The 24,941-nt window shown below is 40.5% G+C and overlaps 1 protein-coding gene across 2 annotated transcripts in view; it reads right to left on the bottom strand.

The window, feature by feature from the left end:
* Positions 1 to 16,539: 16,539 nt before the first annotated feature.
* LOC124605654 (transmembrane 6 superfamily member 1-like) overlaps positions 16,540 to 24,941 on the bottom strand; it is a 195,557-nt gene continuing 187,155 nt past the window's right edge. For both annotated transcript variants that reach the window (XM_047137479.1, XM_047137480.1), the window contains exon 6: positions 16,540 to 17,150. In XM_047137479.1, the coding sequence (XP_046993435.1) occupies positions 16,782 to 17,150 (369 nt within the window). In that variant the 3' untranslated portion in view covers positions 16,540 to 16,781. The remainder of the gene's footprint in view (positions 17,151 to 24,941) is intronic.

Raw genomic sequence — 24,941 nt, 5'->3', positions numbered from 1 at the left:
TGAGACGTTATCTTCAGGAGTTCTGGGAACTGGTGTGATGCAAAACTTTTTTTGCTGTGTATACTTTAAGTGTTTCATGATATTCTCCAGAATAACATGTTCTACCAATATTCTCATAGATTGATGAAAGATTCTCACCAAAGTTGAAAATTTATTTTAGATAGTTTCTAGGTAGTGAACAGTCAACTGGGTGCACTTTCTTGAAATGTGCAGAAGTGGTGAATAAAACGCACACACAGGACTTCTCCAAAGTATGACAATGATTGAGAATCTTCACAAGATGTAAAGAGGTCGCTTATAATTTGGCATCACAGCATTTTGGATGGCAGATAGAAAGGAGCACTGCACAATTTGATTGCCCACGAAAACAACTGAAATGTTTTAAGTCTGATATGTAAGTTGACTCAATGTACTCTTTGAGGTCATGCCATAAGATTGTCAATATATGTTGCTTGAGTTCGTGTGAGATATGTTCACCCAAATATATAGTCATTGTATTTGAGCAACAGAACACAGAAGACCTCTTCCAAAGGTTGTTACATCATTTCATAGTGAATTGACATAGTTGTGAGCTCTCTTACAGCCCTCGACCTCCTGCAGACTGTAAAGAAGTCAACATAGTATAATTAATAGAAGTGAAGATCAGATCCACAGCTTCAAGAGGACACCACAAAGTGACCTTCAGGACTGAGTAATGTAACTTTTATTAGGAACAGCATCGATTTGACAGATCGATTGAAAAGTAAGTATTTAGTGACAACTCATAACAAGAGAATTCCACATTGTCCAATTCATGTGGCAACTGTAACAGAATGCAGATGAGAGGCACTAACATATGTGTTTCAACAGAAAACAAAAATAATTTTAAGAAATAATTGAAAAATATGATGTTGCCTACAGCAACTAAGATAAATGCGCGCGCTCTCTCTCTCTCTCTCTCTCTCTCTCTCTCTCTCTCTCTCTCTCGTGACAAGTTGTGGGATATCTTGTAATATGGTGTCAGACCTTTTGCCCTTACATAATGCTGCAGCTCGGTGTAGCACAGGCTCAACAAGAAAATGGTCTCCATGCAGCCAAACATAGGCATTTCCAGTCAGCGATCAGTTCAGTTGGACCAGAGGACCCAGTCTATTCCATGTGAACACAGCTCAGCTCACAGCATTACAGAGCCACCACCACCAGCTTGAAAGGTCTGTTCATATTTAGTTCAGCGCTGTCCTGTCACGGTCACCACTGAATAGGTATAAGTGAGCAGATGGAAAATGATTAATAATTGCTTTAATAATTGGAAAAATTGATTGGAAAGAGTAGTTGAAAGAAATTTTAAGGTGATTTATGAATTTATACACAGTCCTGGGTGAACTTTAAATGAGACCAGTATCAATACATTCAAGGTCAATAAACATAATTTGTATTACGTATGGATTCACATTAATTCCATTGTGTTTAGTTGTGATTGTGACAATGTCGATGCAGGATTGCTCCTCCGGATATCATGTAAATTCTTCTTGTCTGCTCCAAACCTCTTGATGCAAGATCTCGGTGGCAAGTGACATGATGAACAGATCGGAGTGGATGTCTGAAATGTGCGAATAAATTTTGCTTTTCTAATAACTTTTTATAACACTTTTAATGTATACTTAAAATACACATTTTTAAAAATAGTGGTATGGTGGATCCAAGCATACATCTGCATGCTATCACTTTCCAAAACAAAAGGGGTGAAGAGACAGGAATTAATAAATTGAAGAGCATATTTCTTATTTTGTTTCATACAGATGTATCAAAACGTTATCCTTGCAACAAAATAATTCGTTAATTTATCTTTGTCTGTTTCTATAACCCATTCAGTTTACATATAGCTTACATGTAAGAAGTGAAAGGAAAGAAAGAAAAATAATGATTCAACACAATTGACAGCTACCCAATTCTGAACACACACTATTTTTCTCACATCTTGGTCAGGGCAAATATTTTCAGCATCAGTGATTGCAAAACCGCACACCTGCAAATTCTGATGGCAGGCGATGACATCCAAAAACTGTGATAATCCTGTCATTCAGTCTCTTTGATTTCATCTACATATTGTATGGACTAAAAAACATGGCACAGACATGGCAGAGGTTTATTGATAGTCAACTGTTCAATTTGCCTTTTCGTTACGCGCATCTAGATGACATCACAATCTTTTCACAAATGAACAAAACCACAATAACCACCATCATATCGCCCATGATAAGCTGGTCTCTCATAGGGTCATGATAAATGACAAGTGCCAACTTCAGCAAACCCGTGTGACCTTTGTCGGACACCATGTCAGCGCATCTGAGGAGTATTGTACTCCTGAGAAAACTGACCAGATACGCCTCCTCCCACGTCCCAATTACCAGGAGCTGCATACGTATTTGGGGTCATAAATTTCTACAGGAAACAATTGTCACATGCTGCTGAGACTTTGCTACTACTCACCCAAGCATTGCATAGCAAAAATACATCTGGTAAACGACACCTCTATTGGAGACCGTAAATGCAGGTGGCCTTCAACAAAATAAAAAATACCTGTTACAAGCCGTGTCCCTCACTCACCCATTGCACATATAGTTATTACATCTGATGCTAGTGGTCATGCAGCTGGGGCTACTTTGCAGCAAGAAATCGGTGGAATCACTGAGCCACTCAGGTTTTTCTCGCACTAGCTTACTGACAACCAGTAAAAAATGGTCCATATTTGACCGTGAACTACTAGTCATTTATGTAGCAGTTCAACATAGTTCATCATGTTGAGGGGAGACCACTTACCATATATACAGACTATCACACACTAGCAGAAACATTCCGCAACCCATTGGTGGATTCTGCCACTCAATTTTGTAGCACTATCCATTACCAATGGGTGACACATTAAAGGCGCTGGTAGTATAGTGGTGGACTACTTTTCCTGTCTTGCAACTACCTCCACCCAGTTGGACTTCAATGGAATCACAGATGCACAAGTGACTGATGCTGATCTCCTGAGCTTGTTTAACAAAGTAGACACCAGACTAATTGCAACAACACATGCTACCAGCGTGACCAAACACGTTTGATGTGACAATTCGAATGGACAGGTATGACCATTTGACCCAGAGTCATATCGCAGAACAATTTTTGACCTTATCCACAGCCTTGCACATCTGGGTGTGTCTCATCACTGAACAGTTTGTGTGGCCTAACATTAAAAAGGATTGTGTCATGTGGCCCAGGACTTGCATTGTGTGTCAGCACGCAAAAACTGGCCACCATCCACAGCCCCCCCCCTTTGGTAAATTTCTGATTCCAAAGGGGTGGTTCCAGCATGTCCACAATGATATCATAGGGCCACTCTCCTAATCACATGTTTAATGTTACAGTCATGTCAATGATAGATCATGTGAGATGATGGGTGAGGGCTACGCCTATTTCCAACATATTGCAGAGACAGTAGCAAAATCTCTCGTCAACAACTGGATTGCCAGAGTTGGCTACCTGGTCTCCTTAATGTTGGACCAGAGTCAGCAGTTTGAATCCAAACTGTTCAGTGACTTATGACACCTATGCAGATTCCTCCAGTTCCACACAACTGTCTATCACACCCAGTCCAATGGCCTCATGGAACGGGAACATCAGACGATGGAAGCTGCTGTCATGTACCATTCAAAATCATGGGTGGAGGCCATTTCATGGGCTCTTCTGGGCATTCGCATGGCACAAAAAGATGACTTTGACATGCAGTTCGCTGAAATACTATATGGTGAGCCACTCCCTCTAGCTGCTGAATTTCTAAAACATGAAACGGTCCCCACAGACCAAGATTTACCAGACTGTTGCGTACACGTGCACACAAATACAAAACATCCATCTGCCACCCCCCTCTCATCACATGACACAATGCATAAAGATCTGGCCATATTTTCTCATGTGACACTACATACAGATTATGTGAAACCTGCCCTACAATATCCATTTACAGGATTATACCAAGTGCTGAAACAGGATGCAAACACTTTTGATATCAAAATTGCTGGAAAACAAAGAACAGCATCAGTGAACTGGCTTAAAGCAGTGTGAATTTAGTGGACCTCCCATAACAGATACCTCCACGGCGCTGCCTTCAGGTGACCCATTAGTCAATTTCAAAGTGCATGTGAATCACCATGATTTTCTGCCTGGTGATATATCCATCACATTACATGATACCAACCTCGTAATTACCGCTACCTACATGGACAGGTGGTCGGGTGCAAGCACTGTCACACAATTTTGTTCACACCACTTTTGTTCCATCAGAAGTTGACATGGCAGGACTCACCTCCCGTTTTTCATCAGACGGTACACTCACCATCACTGTTCTGGTTTACACTGCCCCCACAATGAGTCCAATGGATGCAAAAATCCAATGCAATGCCACCAACATGCCTCCATCTTCAAATGCAGCTGCTGAGCCAGCAACAGTTAAAGATGAGGTCGCGCTTTGGACACACCCTGCACCCCCCCCCCCCCCCCCCTCCCCTCCCCTCTGCACTTTGCTGACTACAGTGTTCCATCGCATCCACCATCACACAGCTGCCTACATCACTTCAGACAGATGACGGCCCACCACAGTCTCTCCTAATATGCTCCACACTATGAAGGGAAGGGTGGGAGGGGGTTGGAGGGGCTCTATAGCAGTGTAACGTCTCTGACTCTGTAAATGAGGATCACTGAACCGCAAGGTAGTGGGAGTTAGTATGCTCTGTATGCTTACATGTGTTATGTATATGTGCTTCCCAATAAATAGCGTGGAAATTGTATATCTATGCTGCATCACTATTGTGCTATCACACCGCTGGTACCCCATTTCCTTCAGGCTATTAGTGTCACCAAAGCAAATGTTCCTTTACCAAGGAAAACCCATGAGAACTGCAATAATTTAATCTCATACCACTGAAAAAGTTATTGAAATCGGTATACTGGCTTAGCTGACAAAAGCAGCATTGATGAAAATTCAACCGAATATCTACCACACAAAGGCCATATAACTCCAGCCCATGGACAGTAGCTGAAACTTAGACTACCGACTGAAAAAATGTCTAAAATTTAAAATTAGTTTATTGTCTTTAAAACAGAGAAAATGGTTATCAAGTCCACATTTCATATCCCAACATCAATTATGTAATGATAGTGAATGTCCTTGTTAAAAGTTCACACCCGAAAGCAGCCAAAAGATAGTGAGCCATGTTCACTCAGTCTACACACATCAAAAAAAGTTTTGCATCACCCTGGTTCCCAGAACTCCTGAAGACAGATGTTGACTGTGGATATTGTGTCACAGACATGGTCCCTCTGGCTGTTGATATATGTCACTAAACTCGCCCAAAGATATAAACAACCATGCATGGGCAGTGCCTATGAGACAGAGGGGGTCCGACAACTGATCGGTTCCAGTCATTCCTCCAGGAAGGAGGTACACGGCTCATGTTGTCTGTAGTTCAACCATGCCTAGATGATCAATACTGCGGTTCGATCATGTCCCCAATGTTACTTTGTGCCAGGAAGGGCTCTCAACAAGGTAAGTGTTCAGGCGTCTCGGAGTGGACCAAAGTGATATTGTTCAGACATGGAGGAGATACAGAGAGACAGAAACTGTCGATGTCATGCCTCGCTCAGGCCACCCGAGGGCTACTACTGCAGTGGATGACTGATACGTACAGATTAGGGCTCGGAGGAACCCTCACAGCAACGCCACCATGTTGAATAATGCTTTTCATGCAGCCACAGGACATCGTGTTACGACTCAAACTGTGGCTTGACTACAAACTGGGGAACTGAACTCTGGAAGAGGGACTGAAATCTCATTGTGAGAGTCAATCCACGGGGAAGCAGCAGTGTGTCTCAATACCAAATAGGGACATGCATGGAGAGAAACACAGATGTGACCTGTGGGAGTGAATGGACAGCTAAACATGCAGAGAAAAAGTATGGCCTGAGATTAGGGCCAGGCCCAAGTTAGTTGATTTTAGGGGAAGTACTGATGGGCCTGACCTATCACTACCAACAGGTAAACACTAAGCTCAACAGTTCTGCTGATGCAATGCAATGAGCTCACCATTAATGACAGCTTGCCACACTACACTGGCGCGAGACTCATTCCAGCTTATCTCCATCTGTATCACTGTCCACTGGTGGAGATACTAAATTCGTCCTCTGAAAAAACCATGTAGGGCCTAGAATAGTTAGCTTTGTGCTGCAACCTCCATCATAAAACTGGTAGCAGATCAACCCTATAATTGGCAATGCCAATGCAACTGATACTTATGGAGCAGCAGCAGACTGCATAGGCAGCTGTAGCAGCTGGTCCAGCTCCAGAGGGCAACAGATTGTGGAGGCTGGTGTAATAGCTGGTCTGCCTCCTTTCGGAGTGGCCGAGGACTCATCTACAGGTGAGTGGGAATGGGAGGGCACCGATTCCAAATCCATGGACTTTGCAGCTGGAGTGGAGGGAGCAATTGCCACTGACAGCCTATTCTGTGGGTGACAGTAGGACAATGGAGGGTATGCTGGGGGGTCACAGTAGGTACAAATACTGCCACAATTAGGAGCCTCCTGCCAGGACAACGTTGTCACCGACCCCATCACCCGGCTGGTGCAGAGACGGTGGTGACACAGGCCCAAGACATCATGGACACAACTTATTGGCATGACAGGTCAGCACAGAGTGCTCCATCTCAGAGTTAGAAGCTGGGTGAAATGAGCCAGTAGTCAGATGCTGGATACCACTGCAAATGCAAGAAGCTCCCACAAATTGCCAACTTTTGTCAGAGACAAAGGTCTGAAGGAGTGGGGGAGAGAGCCCTTGATAGTAAAATTACTAACAATGCATGAATGGTGGTGGTCAACATCATGGGAGAAAGTTTGACAACACGCAGGAAACTGGATACTGCAACCACTATGAACAACCACATGGTTCCCAAAAAAGGGGCCCCCATCCCAGCACTACCCTGGTACTGGTCAAGGGGATATGGTTCTGTGCACAGGTTGTGCAAGCATGCACGGGATGTTCAATGTCATGACTGACAGCCAGCCAGTAGATATTATACCATGCCAAAGCCTTCGTACGAGATGTGCCCCAGTGCAATGCATGCCACAACATGAGTACGTGAGGATGCAATGCTGGAAATCAACCATTTGGTAACTTTGCTCCTCTGTGGCAATGTGAGGACCCCTCATTCAGGTTCAGGTGCTGTTCCACAGGAGGAAAAACATAAGCCATGCTGGCTCCACTCTCAATGGAAGGCACTTGAGCCACCCTGTGTGGACTGCTGAAATGATTTTCCAGAAAAGCAGGTTGATGGACATGGTGGCTGCAACTTCGGACATTATCAAAGAAAAATTGATGCATGTCTACTGCAAGGTACCACACAATGCAAAAATGAGAGCCTCCTGTTGGTTAGACTCTGGATCGGGTCCCGGTGGCAACCACAATAGTATATCCACATTAACATGCTGGTAAAGCATATGCTTGGAAACCATGAGGCGGTGGGATTGAATCCTGGTCAGATTACAGATTTTACATTCTGATTTCTAATCTAGCCTTCACCGCTCAGTGATGTGAGCAATCACCAGAAACGACACGTTATTTGGATTCCAAGTTAAACTGTAGGTGTCTTTTTCTGGGTTGCATAACTGGGGCAGGTTAAGGATGTGCAAGTCGCTGAAGTTGAAAGACTTGCACCAAACCACTGAGTCTCACAGAATAATGATAATGATAATCATAATAATAATAATAATAATAATAATAATCTGAAACCTAAAGATCAAGCAGACACAGCGAACCCAGCTAAATATCGCCCCATAACATGCCTACCAACAATATACAAAATATTAACTTCAGTCATTAAACAGAAACTAGTGACACATACAACACAGAACAAAATTATAAATGAAGAACAAAAAGGCTGTTGCAAAGGAGCACGAGGATGTAAAGAGCAACTGATAATAGATGCAGAGGTGACATATCAAGCTAAAACTAAACAAAGGTCGCTACACTACGCATACATCGATTACCAAAAAGCTTTTGATAGTGTACCCCACTCATGGTTACTACAAATATTGGAAATATATAAAGTAGATCCTAAATTGATACAGTTCCTAAACATAGTAATGAAAAACTGGAAAACCACACTTAATATCCAAACAAATTCAAATAATATCACATCACAGCCAATACAGATTAAGCGTGGAATATACCAAGGAGATTCATTAAGTCCTTTCTGGTTCTGCCTTGCTCTGAACCCACTATCCAACATGCTAAATAATACAAATTATGGTTACAATATTACTGGAACGTACCCACACAAAATCACACATTTGCTATACATGGATGATCTAAAACTACTGCCAGCAACAAATCAACAACTCAACCAATTACTAAAGATAACAGAAGTATTTAGCAATGATATAAATATGGCTTTTGGAACAGACAAATGTAAGAAAAATAGCATAGTCAAGGGAAAACACACTAAACAAGAAGATTACATATTGGATAACCACAGCGACTGCATAGAAGCGATGGAAAAAACAGATGCCTATAAATATCTAGGATACAGACAAAAAATAGGAATAGATGATAGAAATATTAAGGAAGAGCTAAAAGAAAAATATAGACAAAGACTAACAAAAATACTGAAAACAGAATTGACAGCAAGAAACAAGACAAAAGCTATAAATACCTATGCTATACCAATATTGACCTACTCATTTGGAGTAGTGAAATGGAGTAACACAGACCTAGAAGCACTCAATACACTTACACGATCACGATGCCACAAATATAGAATACATCACATACATTCAGCAACAGAAAGATTCACATTAAGCAGAAAGGAAGGAGGAAGGGGATTTATCGACATAAAAAACCTACATTATGGACAGGTAGACAATTTAAGAAAATTCTTTCTAGAACGAGCAGAAACTAGCAAAATACACAAAGCAATCACCCACATAAATACATCGGCTACACCACTACAATTTCATAACCACCTCTACAACCCTTTAGATCACATAACATCAACAGATACAAAGAAAGTAAATTGGAAAAAGAAAACACTACATGGCAAGCACCCGTATCATCTAACACAGCCACACATCGATCAAGACGCATCCAACACATGGCTAAGAAGAGGCAATATATACAGTGAGACAGAAGGATTCATGATTGCTATACAGGATCAAACAATAAACACCAGATATTACAGCAAGCATATTATTAAAGATCCCAATACCACAACAGATAAATGCAGACTTTGCAAACAACAAATAGAAACAGTAGATCACATCACAAGCGGATGTACAATACTAGCAAATACAGAATACCCCAGAAGACATGACAATGTCGCAAAAATAATACATCAACAGCTTGCCTTACAACATAAACTTTTAAAACAACACGTTCCTACATACAAGTATACACCACAAAATGTACTGGAGAACGATGAATACAAATTATACTGGAACAGAACCATTATAACAGATAAAACAACGCCACATAACAAACCTGACATCATACTCACCAATAAAAAGAAGAAATTAACACAACTAATTGAAATATCCATACCCAATACAGCAAATATACAGAAGAAAACAGGAGAAAAAATTGAAAAATACATCCAACTGGCTGAGGAAGTCAAGGACATGTGGCATCAGGATAAAGTTGACATTATACCAATTATACTTTCAACTACAGGAGTCATACCACGCAATATCCACCAGTACGTCAATGCAATACAGCTACATCCAAACTTATATATACAACTTCAGAAATCCGTAATTATTGATACATGTTCAATTACCCGAAAGTTCCTAAACGCAATGTAACATATACCGTACAGTTAAAAGGAAGTGACGCTTGATCAAGGTCCGCGTCACTTTCATTCCGAACCAGACCTAAGGTCTGAGAAAGGAAAGATAATAATAATAATAATAATACTGGGTGAAGGACCAGCAAAGAATGTCATAGCAATAATTACTGACAAATAGTGCCCGCCTCTGCAAAACAGTGGGCAGTCCTATCCAGTAGCTTGGAATGAGGCCTGAATTATGAAATCAGTTCCTTGTGGTCAGTGATGAGTAAGAAGTTTCTTCTGTACACAAAACAGTAAACTTTTTAACCCCGAAAATGAAAGCCAGCACCTCCTTCTCCACCTATGAATAATTACACTGTGCCACTGAAAGTGTCTTCAATGTGTAAGCAAGGGGCTGCTTGGTGCCACCTGGGTTCTGGTGCAACAGGATCAATGCCATGCTGAGACATGTCACAGGACGGGGTTAATGGCTCACCCATCATAAAAGAGGCCAAACAAGGGAGTCAAGCACAAACACTGCTCGCTGGACTGAAAACACTATCGACAGCTCAAGGACCAGATGATTTTGATTCCCTGATTGAGAGACCAACAGACATGCATCACCTAGGGATGAACTTAGCATAATAAGCAGTCTTGATCAGGAAAAGGGCTGGAGCTCCTTCATGTTTGTGAGCAGCAGCAGGCTGATGATGAATTTGACATGCTTGTCCATAGTGGCAAGACCACCTTTGCTAAGCACATGTCCAAAGAATGCACTTTTAGGGGAAAAGATTATATTTTTCAGTTTGCAACAAAGGCCGTGTTGGACAACTACCTGCAGGTTCCACACAAGATTCTCATGCGTGGAGTCCATGACCCAGATGTCAGTGACGTAGTTGATACAACAGGTAATGCCCTGAAGCAGCAACGCCAAATATCGTTGATAAGTTACAGGCACAGACAAAATTACAAGGGGCCCACAATTAAACTGGTAATGCTCACAGTTGGTGCACAGAGAAACTCTGTGAAGCAGCAACCAACAGCAACTGCGTGCGTGCACTGTGCAAATCGATGTGTGAAAAATACTGCCCCCTGACAACTTTGCCAGCTCCTCCAGCCACGGAACTGTGTACGAGGTGCTATCAAAAATTTTTGGGACTGGTGCTGCCATCTGTTGAAAACCTTACCTTTGGACTAATGGTCACCATCACCCTTGAAGTAGTTCCCATCCACACGTATACATCGGTCCCAGCACTTCTGCCACTGGTCAAACTTTTCTGGAAGCCTTTTCTTTGAGGGTGTTTATCACTGCCAGTGATGCTTCTTGAGTCCTCTCTAGAGTGTCGAACCAACAGCCTTTCAATTTGAGTTTAGGTTTTGGGAATAGCGCGAAGTCACAAGGAGCCAAATCTGGCAAGTACGGTGGGTGGGTTACAACCGCCATGTTATTTTTCGCCAAAAAGGTCCTGGTGAGCAAGGACGTGTGACAAGGTGCATTGTTGCGATGCAGCAGCCAGTTCCCTTAACTCCAAAGTTCAGGCCATTGTCACCGCACATTTTCATGGAGCAGTCGCAAAACATCACAGTAGTATGCAGAATTCACAGTTTGGTTGGGTGGGACGAATTCTTTGTGCACAATTCCCCTGGTACCAAAGAAAACGATGATCATACTCTTCACTTTGCTCTTCACCTGTCTTGCTTTTTTGGGTCTTGGAGAGCTCGGACTCTTCCACTGGGACGATTGTTGCTTTGTCTCTGGGTCATAACCATAAATCCAGCTCTCGTCGCTGGTGATAACCTGTGACAAGAAGGTTGGATCATCAGATGCGGTCTGACGAAGGTCCATGCACACTTCAACACGCTGTACCTTCTGATCGGCAATCAAGATCCTTGGCACAAATTTTGCGGCGACACAATGCATGCCCAATTCATCAGTCAACATTTGTTGACGTGTCCCATAACCAATACCCACTTCATCTACAAGGTCCTGAATGGTTCGATGTCGATCGACACAAACCAATTGTTGATGTTTGGCAAAAATGTCTGGCATTGTGTGGCTAACGGGCCTTCCGGTGTGAGCACCATCTTTGACGTCTGTATGGCCAGCCCTGAACCAAGGATGCCAATCAAACACAGGTGTACAGCTCATGCTCTGTACCCCAAACACTTGCTGAATCATTGCAAGGGTCTCTGTAGCACTTTTCCCGAGATTTGCACAGAATTTGATACACACGTGCTGTTCTGTTTGCGGATCCATCATAAAATCGCCACACACCAAACACAGAGTATTACAGAAATTACTGTGGACATGCAACACGTCCTCCCAGCTGAATGCCACTCTGCACACTGACTCATCAGATACACAGCTCTTGCCACCTAGTGGTGCAAAGATCTACTACTCCTACTTTCCAGATGGCAGTACCAGTCCTGAAAATTTTGGATTCCACCTCACATGAGTCTGCGGCACATTGTGTGTTGACTGTCTGTTTAAAATCATCAGAGTTGCATGGTGCTATCTGGCTTCTGAATTACCACCAGAGGGGTAGCCTACTGACTTGACAGAATAGGAGAAATGATGCCAAGGTTGTGCGAGTGGTGCAAGTTGGCACTTAAGTTGTCATGCATAGCAATGGGAATGGGGAAGGAGGGGGGGCGGGGGACCAAATTTAGGTATTTCTGTCATAATAAGGGAGATGTGTGCCTTTCTGCCTGAACTAAGGTATTCACTAACTCTTGCTTGTATGGCCACAGTCAAGAGTCCAGATCTTGAAAAGGGATGACTGTGAGACTAAATGTACTTTGGCCTCCATCTGGAAGCCAAATGCAGAAAACATATCTAACTCAAAAATATTCTGCATCAACAGAGAATTAACAACTACAGTGAAACTTTGATTTTACATTCTCTAATTTTATGTTTTTCAAATTTCTACACCGTACATTCGTAGCCCTGATGAAAAACCCATAAGATCAATGCTGAAAATTGCACGATTTTACGTTTTTTCCTAGTAAAGTTTACCTCAATTCTAAGTTCTTACTTGATTTCTCTCTTGACTTCATCCCATTTTCTTCTTATTGACACTTGATGTGACTGAAGGAGTTATATGTGGCACAAAAGACAGATGGTTTGCACCATGGGTGCTGGCGGAGTTGAGGGAATATTTTAGGTTGTTGCAGAGGTGAGAGACAAAATGCTGATGTAATCCATAACCAGCATTGCCAGCACAACTTGGAATGTTTAGCTTCACCATGTAATTATGATAGAACTACTGCTAGATTACAGCAGCAATGGAGAAACAAGGCAGTTGACAAGAAGAGTTCTGGACGTGGCCAATACATGACAAAGGGACTCAGCCGCCACCTTTTCTTGTGCCACTTATAACCCAGACTCTTCTTTTTGCATGTATTTCTGACGCACTGTATTCAGCAACAATATCAACCATCAACCTCTTACATTCAAACATAGAGTCTTGAAGAATGTGTTCTGTCATAATAAAGGAAACATCAGCCATTTCCGGCTAGTGATCTTTTATTGGCTGGAGAATTGTAAAGTCACCCAACAGCCAGTGCACCCACCACACTAACACATGTAAAATGAGCTTGCCTGCTGGATATGTGAAGAGGGGGAGTGGCCCTTCAATGACTGGGATGCAGGCAGGGGTGAAAGCATATTGTGAAGTCCTGAAAATATACTTTTTGTGCAGATGATGTGCTGTGACATATATGTCACATGGAAGTAGAACAAGGGTTTTGTGATAACACATTTTAAAGACTTTTGTGTTCAAATCTGACACGGTACAGTTGTAACAACTACATAGGCTACTCACATACATACTTTGCAACACACACTGTAGATCATAAAAATTGGCAAAAGTGATAGAAGGCATGAAATGAAACTGTAGTGCCCGAGTTTCTTTCAAATTTACCTTTTCTCAGTATACAGTAATTCACTGAGCTGACTTCTAATAAGCTTGTAACATCAGCTGTGGAAGTAAACTCATTTTTTCACTTTTCTGTTTCTCTCATTGAGCCTAAAATAACACTTTGATCGTGACAAGCATCTGAAGTGTGTCTTGTAAGAAAAGCATTAACCCTTTAACTGCTCTGGACATGTTAATGCACGCGCTTTTGTGCTCTGAAAATGTTTACGTGCACCGCCAGTCCTTCTACCTTGTACTCTGAATGTGTCTACGCATAGACATGTCCAGAGCAGTTACAGGGTTAAACAGTAATGGCAATGGTGACAAAATTTGTCATTAAACAGATGTCCACATTTATCCCTATGGTTTAACCACTTAGCTGCTGTGATATTTTTGATTTAATTCACCACGTTCATCAATCTTTTCTTTTTTTCTGGGTGAAGACAAAGGAAAATTCTCTCAAAAATGCATGTTTTGATGTGTCGTAGTATGTCAGAAAATGACTTGATTATCTTGTACCCAGACATTAAGTTCAATTTTTTTAATGAGGTTTTACTTGCTGTTACACACTGATGAAATTCATTACCACAAATTATTGTATAAGCATGGTATTGTACATTTTAATTTCCTTCACCTATACAAATTTTATGCAATGTATTGGAGAGGATTGCGTGTTTTTGCTCATATTTTGAGGTTTTTTTAACATTTCCCTCAGTTTTGCATTTTTTTAAGTCTGGACTGCATGAAACATAAAATAGGAGTTTCACTGTAACAATGTAAGATTCTATTTCAGATTCTGATAACATGCTAAAACAAAGAATTACTGCCTCAATGGAATACACTGTTTACTGTAAGAGTCAACTGACATGGCCATTGCAATTTAGGTCAGCCCACGAGCCTGTACAGGTCTAAATTAATTAGGCTGGCCATTGCTCCTGTATCTACCTGAAACTCTATTGATCACTCATCCATGACCAATATTACCATAGTACACTGGAGCAATGCTTGTAGGATGTCAGGGCGGCCTCCAAATCCAGAGAAAACACTGTGGTCACTGCGGCTGTCCTGCAGTTCACTCACTGTCACAAACCGTTGCCAATTGGTGTACTTTGCAGCACACCCCAAACATGGTATCTTCATTTGGCCAGTCCTGCCTAATATGCACCACATAACAACTGGAGAAGGACTAAAGGCAAGCAATGTTGGATATTACTGTGACAGCATTGCACATGATTCATCAGTGGTGACACCACATGGTGGCTCAGCAAAACACACAGTTGCTTGGCCAACCCCGTGGCAATGGGTATTGTTTATTATCTGTATCTAACATCACCATTTGCCAATTGCCAGAAAGTAATTCCCTTTTCACTGCCGCCGTAAGTTCATGTGGTTCAGCATTCTGGACAACTTCGGCTGTGGAAATGTTTGATAAGGGCAGTGTCTGAATTAGACTTTTGGGTCAGGTGATAACCAGACAATAATAACCCCTCATTAGTGAGTCCTTGTACAAGGTAGCACATTGGGGACACTCAAATCAACACTTGCATGAAAGATCTTCCAGGCCACTTACGTCTGTCCAGGGCACTAATGGTGTTGTGTAAATTGCAACCATGCCACTACCACGTGTGTTTGATGTCCAAAATACTGCATGAGCAACTGACAGGGTTCCTCAAAGTTAAATTCCCTGTCCTTGGTAGAGCACTTCAAATTTTGTGTGAGCTTGTACAACCATGCATGCTGGATGATAACAAGACATCTGTATCAGCTGGACAGATGATACACCTTAACTGGCAGTACAACAAGAACCAGAGCAGGCACCTGTCACACTTTTCTGAAGACTCATCAGTGGGGAAGAAGGTTTCACTGCAGGCACCAGGTGTGCCACTGGCACAGCATGAGAGCAGAGCAATTATGCACTCTGTTTGAGCAGCTCATGCATCTGTTCCTGTTGTGGCTTTCGCTGCAGCTTCTGGAGGCATAACTGCTCCTACTAGCACTGCAAAAACGCCAGGAACATGGTGGCCACAATGTAACACTATGACGAAGGGGGGGGGGGGGGGGGGGGGGGGGGGGGAAGCACCACATGCGTAAGAACATCCTATGTTGCCACTTTTGTTTCTGTGCACAAGTGTGACAGTGTTGTGAAACTGTAACTGTCAGTATAAATATAACTATACTAGCTAATGGTGGTTTGACTATAAGCTAGGGAGTTGAATCCTGGAAGAGAGATCGAAAACTCAATGTGTGAGTAATTCTACAGAGGAGCAGAGTGTCAGAACACCACATTGGGAAATGCACAGAGATAAATGCAAATGTGACTATTGCAACTACAACTAAGCATGAGGAGACAGTGGGCACGAGACAAGGGACAGGTCCATATTAATTGATGTAGGTGTAAGCACTGACAGGCCTGGTCTATTGCCACTGACAGTTAAACACCTGGGTCCACGGTTCTGCCCATACAATGCCTTGTAGACGATGTCTGTGACAGTTGGCTGCACTACTTTGCCACAAGACTTACACCAGCTCACCTTTGTCCATATCGATGTCTGGTGGTGGGGGTATTAAAATATGTATTTCCACAGCAGCTGCAAATTTGAGGATCTGCTGATGGCGGATCACTTTTTACAAGCAAAACAACAAAGTATAGGTAGATTTCACTGTGATGGGACTGGAGTAGGATGTAATGGGAAGGAGCATCGGACAGGTATCTTGTACTTTTCTGAAGCAAATTTTTCTTTTAATATAGAATCCTGCATAAGAGAAATTCATTTAATTGCTTCTGGTTTGTCTTCTTTCTTTTATTCCATCTGTCTTTTACAAAAAAAGTCTATTTCGTTGTTTTATCGTATATTCTTGCAATCATAGTGTCTGTTGCGTACATAAATGTTTTCTGATGACATAAATTCATTGGCAATCTCAGTATAAATTTTTATTATTGTTTTTAGCTCTTTAGGCATAATTCAAATACTATTTATACTGCAAAGTGAAACAATACATTTTATCATATTTCATTGTACAGGATTCATTAAGCTTTCTTCTTGTTTTCAGTTTCCGTATTAGTGATCTTTTTCATATTGGCATTTTTCTTTTCCTTAATTCCTTTGTCATGCTTCCTTCTTTCAGGCTCTGTACTATGAATGTCATGCTTTCTGCCCTTTTGACCTGATTTTCTGTTTGTAACATTTGAACTACTAAGCTGACTATTGCTCTTCACTGTGTCATGTTTTTTAGTTTCCAGGTAACACAACCATACAGCAATAATTTGTGGTAGAACAGCTGTGAGAATATTTGTTGCCCAAAATAAAGAAAATGCTGTGAGATCCTTAAGGCTTGGCATCTGATGCTCTGTTAATGTTGACGGATGAAGTGACATTCCAATTTGTGCTGCGCCGGCCTGAAATGAAATGCAATGTCTCTTTTCCATGAAAAACACTAATAAAGTAGATACTAATTTACAGAAGTATTTTCAGCAGGGATATAAAGCCCAAATTGCAACATTATCATTTAACCTTTTGACTAGTGTGGATACATTAACAAACTATTCCCCAGGTGCTGACATGTCTGTTTATGCTGTCTGCCCTGCTTCTGAGTGCTATGGACAGTTTCGTATATGGTTACACTAAGGTACCTGTGTTGGGGTCTCCTGTTGATGTTTTCAAATTTTCTTTATACTTCTGGCTGTGCTTCAGAATTGTCACTACAGTAAATAGTGGGCTCTTGATTGTCCTATACTTCACAGTTGCAGTAATTTCAATTTTGCTAGTAAATTGACATGTCACCCACTTGCACATAAGAAGAAAGTTTAGAGATAAAAAAAAATGATCATAAGAATAATTTTTTGGTAGTGAAATGTGCAATGACTTATAAAGTATGATGAATCAACAGTCCTAAACCATATATTTCAGGAATTGTAACACTTGACTATTCATCCTTCAACAGATATTGATAATTCTTCTGATTCTGAATCACCTGGAAGAAATGGCAAGACTCCTGTGACAGGAGAATGCTTTATTGAGAGGAAAACAATTTTCAATCATTTATGCATATCTTTGATGACTTGTCTTCAGTACCTAAGAGTACATAAGTAATGGTCATATTTTAAGAACTGATAAAACATATAGTAGATTCACCAATTAATTTTACTAATACACCAAGGCAAATATGCAACTGTCTCTCTCTCTCTCTCTCTCTCTCTCTCTCTCTCTCTCTCTCTCTCTCTCTCTCTCTCTCTCTCATGGAAAAGGATGGGGGAGGTTTAGAAAAGAGGTAGAGTTTGGAAAACATACCCAAAACCCCAGGACAGGGGAGACTTACTGGATGGGATGAGAAGGAAAGACTTTGACATCTTTGCCATATGGACTGATGGTGAGGCTGACCTGTTAAAATCCCTGGAATTTCTAAATACCTTCTGCCAATTAAATTTCACTTAGTCCTTTTCCGAACCTCATGCCTCTTTCCTGAAGTTAAGCTCATCCTCACCAAAGGCCAGAACACATTTCTGTCCACATTAAACCTACTACTAAACAACAATACCTACAATTTGACAGTTGCCATCCCTTTCTTGTCAAACACTCTCTCCCATACAGCCTTGGCACTTGAGGCAAACATATTTGTTTGGATTCACACTTTTTACAGGAATACACTACCATTCTCACCTCAGCCTTCACTGTACATATTCACCCCACCAACCTAGTTCAAATGCAGATTTCCTGGACCACCACATCGAATCCTGATACTGCCAATCCCTTCAAAAAACAACTTCAGAGCACATCATTTGTCACTCAGTGTTATCCTGGTCTCGAATGAATTAATCAGTTACTTAGATAAGGCCATGACATCCTAAAATAAAACCCTGAAATGAGATCCATTCTGTCTGATTTTGCCCACCATATCTACAATAGCTTTTCATACCTCTCCAATCTTCGCAATATCCTTGTCAGACCCTATGCTCTTTCTTCACCCATCTCCAAATCCTATGGCTCCTACCCCTGTGACTTTCCCCCCAGCAGGACTTGCCCTAGGCACCCTCCAACCACCACCTATACCATCAAAGCCACCTGTGAAATGATGCAAGTCGTATATCAGCTGTAATGTAAACACTGTTTGGCCTTTTACATCAGGATGACTATCACCAAGTTATCAGTTAGAATTATATGGGCATAGGCAGAGGGTTTATAGTGGCAACACACAATATCCTGTTGCAGAGCATGCTCTACAACATGACAGTCATGACCTTGGTGCCTGTTTCACCACATGTGCCATTTGGATTCTTCCCCCCTAGGCACTAGTTACTCAGAACTCCACAGGTGGGAGCTAGCGATACAACATGTTCTTGGTTGTCACCACCCACCTGGCCTTAATTTAAATTAATTTCTTCTGTCTCAGCATTTCTTCACAGTGACTACTCCTTTCTTCACTCCATTTTAGTTTTCTACATCTTTCATTTTCTGACCTGTCCATTTTTCTCTTTCTCTCTCCCACCACTATTAAATACAATGCACTTAAGTTTTCACTCATATTAACTTGTTCATGATGTTTTAGCATATTACACTGTCTTCCACCTTTAAGCTCTCATGTTTTCATATCTCGTCTGGAACAGTCCCCAACAATCAGTCTTTCCTTCTCATCCCATCCCATAAGTCTCCTCTGACCTGGGGTTCTGGTTGACTTTCCTGAACTCTCCCCTTTTTCTTAAACCTCTCCAGTCCTTTTCCTTCACTGCTCTTCCTTCCCCTTCAACCCTTCTGCCAGAAGAAAGACCCACTGGCTCCGAAAGCTTGCATACCTAAAACCTTTTTTTATATGTGTGTTCTCCTGCTGCCACTTGGTGAGTAGTTTTTTTTATCTATACAATTAAATTATATTGCCAAAATACACTGAGGCACCAAAGAAACTGGTATAGGCATGCGTATTCAAATACAGAGATATGTAAACAGGAAGAATAAGGCACTGTGGTCGGCAACACCTATATGAGACAACAAGTATCTGGTGCAGTTTTTAGGTCAGTTACAGTGCTACAATGGCAGGTTATCAAGATTTAAGTGAGGCTGAATGTGGTATTAGAGTTGTCTCATGAGCGATGGGACACAGTATCTCCGATGTAGTGATGAAGTGGCAATTTTCCCGTACAACCCTTTCACAAGGGTACCATGAATATCAGGAATCTGGTAAAACATCAGACCTCCAACAGCACTGCAGCAAGAAAAAGATCCTGCAGGAACGGGACCAGTGATGACTGAAGAGAATTGTTCAACATGACAGAAGTGCAACCCTTCCACGAATTGCTGCAGATTTCAATGTCGGGCCATCAGCAAGTGTAAGCAGGTGAGCCATTCAACGAAACATCATCGATATGGGCTTTCAGAGCTGAAGGACCACTCATGTACCCTTGATGACTGCATGACACAAAGCTTTACACCTGGTCTGTGCCCATCAACACTGACATTGGACTGTTGATTACTGGAAACATGTTGCCTGGTCAGACAAGTCTTGTTTCAAATTGTATCGAGTGGATGGACGTGTACGGGTTTGGAGACAACCTCATGAACCCATGGACCCTGCATGTGAGCAAAATGGTGAAGGCTCTGTAATGGTTTGTGGCATGCGCAGTTGGAATGATATGGGACTCCTGATGTGTCTATGTATGTAAGCATCTGTCTGACCACCTACATTCATTCATGTCCATTGTGCATTCCGATGGACTGGGGCAATTCCAGAAGGACATGCAACACCCCATACGTCCAGAATTGCTACAGAGTGGCTCCAGGAACATTCTTTTGAGTTTAAACACTTGTGCTGGTCACCAAACTCCCTAGACATGAACATTATTGAGCCTATCTGGGATGCCTTGCAATGTGCTATTCAGAAGAGATCTCCACCCCCTCGTACTCTTACAGATTTATGGACAGCCCTGCAGGATTCATGGTGTCAATTTCCTCCAGCTCTACTTCAGACATTTAGTCAAGTGCATGCCACGTCATGTTGTGGCACTTCTGCGTGGCCAAAGGGGCCTTAAAAAATATTACACAGGTGTACCAGTTTCTTTGACTCTCCTGTGTATACACACTAGATATGGACTATTATATAAGAACATTGAAGAATACTGACAACCAGAAGGACTACAAAGAAATATTTTTAAATTATACCAAATCTGTCAAAATTATAATCTAAAAATATATAAGAAAGAGAAAAGTAATGACATTCCAAGGAAAACAACAGAAGTGATCAAAAAATATTGATAGAAAACAAAATAATTGAGCAAGTAAAGTCATATTCACTACCTGGGCTGTGACATATCTTTTGATTATTATGAGGAAATAAAGAATAAGAAAGCAAAATTTCAAGGTGTCTGTGGAACAGTAAAAAGAACACTATATGCTGAAAATCAATAAAAGACTTGCTGTTCCATTGTTACTTAAACATCTGATGCTTGATAGCAACCAATCTAGATGTAAATCGAATTGTGACATCAGGAATGAAATTCCTCAGATCAGTTAAACTTATATAGTAGAACATAGATTGGAAAAATAAGAAATTAGAAAAGAGCTTAAAATACTTGCAGTAATAAATAAATAAATAAACGCACATAAGCAGAAATGGAAGGAACATGTAGACAGAATGCAACAAGGCAGTTGTCCTAAGAAAGCTTTGCATTATATACCCAAGGGGTTAGGGAAATGATGGGACTAAGAAACTGACACTGAAACAGGTTCCTTGAACCTAATACATGAATGTGGATAAAGATAAAGATGATGATTTCTTGTAACACTGGTTCACGGCTTCCATAAAGTTTTTAAATGACATGTTCACTTTCAGCTATGACTGTTTTTATTTCACTTTTACTTTTTCAATATTTGTGCCATTTTTGAGCAGTTACAAAGGCATAATACAACATACTGTGACAAACATGAGATTAACAGTATGTATAACCAATTTTTGCAGTTTGTTAACATACACATCTGACAAGATTTGATGTTATATCGTGCCATAAACAAAGGTTAAAAATAATGTTCCTGTAGGACTGTATTACTCTTGATGATAATAGCCATAGGTTATTATTAATGACATTGGTAGGTTTGTTAATAACTTAGCAGTGAAAAACACTACTCACTGAAAAGAAGCAGCACACATGCGCTGGACCCCCCTCCCACCGTACACACAAAACTATGTAGCTGCACTGTCAGTAGTTCTAATCGGTGAGTGGTGATCTTTGTGCCTATATTACTTATATTCTACCAGAACTTTACTACCATATGTATGAGGAGCAGAAATAACTCTTTAAGATGTAAAATGTTTGTGCATCAAAGGGTAATTAGTCAGCAGTACATTATTGATCATGATACTCCATTTTATCTCCAGTAGTCTAGAGTGGATTTTGTACATCTCAACAGGAGTTTATTTATATGAAAGTATGTACTTATCGTACACTAGTTTGAATGTCTCAAACAGGCTAGGCAATTTTTATTTCTAAGGTCCATTTGTTCACTGATTGTATATTTTGCTCGCTGTTGGAAGGTGGTATAAATCTCAATATCTTCTGGAGTCTCCATTACTCTTCCCCTTATTCACCCTAAGCAGTAACTTCAAAGATTCCTCAATGCTGCTGATGTTAAGAGATTGTAGTTTTGCAGGTGTGCACTAAATACAGATTTACAATTCTCACTTACATTTGTGTGCTCGCTGAATCTGATGCTGGTGGTGGCAGGGGGAGGGGGGAGAGGGGAAAATGTTATCACTACCTATCCAATGACTTTGTATTTCTCTTTTTCAGAAAAGTTTTTCTTTCTAGTGCTTGTCTGTAATTTATAACCTGTTTACTTCCGCCATAATCATTTATTTTACTGTCCACATAGCAAAACTTGTCTACCACTTTTAGTGTCTCATTTATTAATCCAAAACCTTCAGCTTCACTTGATGTAACTCAACTTCACTCTATTTCCTTTGTTTTATTTTTGTTGCTGTTCCTCCATTAACCTCTTTTCAAGATGCTGTCCATACCAATCAATTGATCTTCCATATATTTTTCCCAACTCTAACAGAATTCCAGTGTCATTGTCAAGACTTGAAGTATTTATTTCTTCTTTCCGAACTTTTAATCCTTTTTTAAATTTCTCTTTCCAGGAAAGACACATTGTCTGCCCTCCTAGCTTCCATTCTGCTGTCCATTCCATATGTCCCTAATTAGCACATTTACTGCTTGCTCTCAGTAGAGACCCAATAAATTGCACAATAGACTACAGCCCTGTCTCATTCCGTTCTCCATTACTACCTCTCAGATTTTCATTTTGGCAAGGTCATTCAATGTACTAACCACCAATCTTGTTCTTGGTTGGCCATTCATTCTGGTGGAATGCAATCTTCCTTTCATTAATTGAACCCACAGATATCCTTATCTCTGGTTACATTAAATGATATTGAAAGAATAATCAAGTCATTTAAAAATACAATGTCTGTTGGTGTGAACAATATTTCTAGTAATATTGAAATATTGTTGTAAATATATATAAGTCCAGTCTTATGTAATGTGTTCAATGCATCTTTTCAAGAAGGAATTGTTCCCGATAGATTAAAACTAGCTGTAGTGATACCCCTCTTTAAAAATGGTGACAAAAACAGTGTCACTAACTATCGCCCATTTTCTCTTCTAACTATCCTTTCAAAAATTGTTGAAAAACTTGTGCACATATTGATTGTCAGCCATCTCAACTTCCACAATATCTTCAACAATAGCCAATATGGGTTTCATTTCATGGTGATTTTGGTACACAACAAGCAATATTTTCCTTTAATAATGAAGTTTTGGAAGCCATTAACAAAAAATGTTTCCAGGTGGAATTTTTGTGATCTCTCAAAAGCCTTCAGTAGGATTGTTTATTGTTGTCTGGAAATTGTCTTAAATGATTAATTATGTCATTTTATGTTCCTAACATGCTTTTTTTCCTCTTGAATTTAAGTTTTCTTTTATAAAAATGGAAATGAGATTCAAATAATTTCAAATGGCTGCTAAAACACTCCTTTCAAGTCATGTAATGCCTTAACATTACTGATTAGCTCGCTGCTCCTACTATCATAATGCAAGTTCACAATGATGTCTTGTTTAGGAACTTACGTTTCAGAAAACAGGTTACAAATGGTATGTCGTACCATACTGTACAAATACGTCTACAAAAACTCATGAAAAGTTGTTTTTGAGTGTTCCAGAGAATGAGAAGATGCATAAAATGTGGTTGCACTGTAACGGAAAATTTCCAGCATGTGGACACACAAGTTCACTAACTTAATTAAAAGTGTTTTGCACCCTCAAGTTAACATCAACTTATTTTCGAGATATGTTCTCCCATTGCCATAATGAAGGATAGCATCATTCAGTGAAATTAAATAGCTAATGAAAATTGTCATTTTACATAACTACATCATAATTATTCAGTAGCTCAGTTGTTAGCGTGGTAAACCTTTGAATTTTATACATCGATGTCCATAGATCGCTGATTCAAATCTAACCAAAACAAAAAACATTTTAACTTATGTGTAAAACAGTTCAACATTCTTCTTACATGGAAACCAAATCATAATTGCAAAACTTCACCACACCAATCAGAAATAGAATAGTATTGTGTTTTCCTCGCTGTTTACATGCACTTACATTTGTGATCACTATTCACACACGTCACATTCAAAAAGATGTTTTCTAGTTCATGTAGCCACACACTTCTTACTTTATTAGAAATAGTGTTTTTATCTTCATACTGTCTAGTTAGGATCCTTATTTTTTTAAAGTTTTGCTGTTTCATCATCTTACATGAAGATGAAGTAAGTCTGCTTCAGATACTAAAGTTAGTTTTCACTAACAAACATAGCAGCCCTTACATTTGTGTCACCTGCATGTTGTACAAAATTTATATCTCTCCATATAGTCTAATCATCCTACTGCGGACATGTGGTGATATCTTCACTACTAGCAATGCTTTCCAAACAAGTGAATTGTTTGTTCACAAAGTAAATGCATTTATCCTCTGATGTCCATTTCTCAGACTAACGATGGTGAGCACCCACCAGGAGTAAGTGAAACTAAAGTGATAAGTTACAAAGTTAGAAGGAAATCAGTGACTTCCAGTCAATAGTACTGAACTAAAGGAGTAAATTACTGCAGGAGTAAATTTTCATTTACTTCCAAAGTAAATCTACT

Source organism: Schistocerca americana, chromosome 3 (genome assembly GCF_021461395.2).
Source record: "Schistocerca americana isolate TAMUIC-IGC-003095 chromosome 3, iqSchAmer2.1, whole genome shotgun sequence".
In the NCBI taxonomy this organism is placed as follows: domain Eukaryota; kingdom Metazoa; phylum Arthropoda; class Insecta; order Orthoptera; family Acrididae; genus Schistocerca; species Schistocerca americana.
This window is presented reverse-complemented; position numbering and strand designations above follow the sequence as displayed.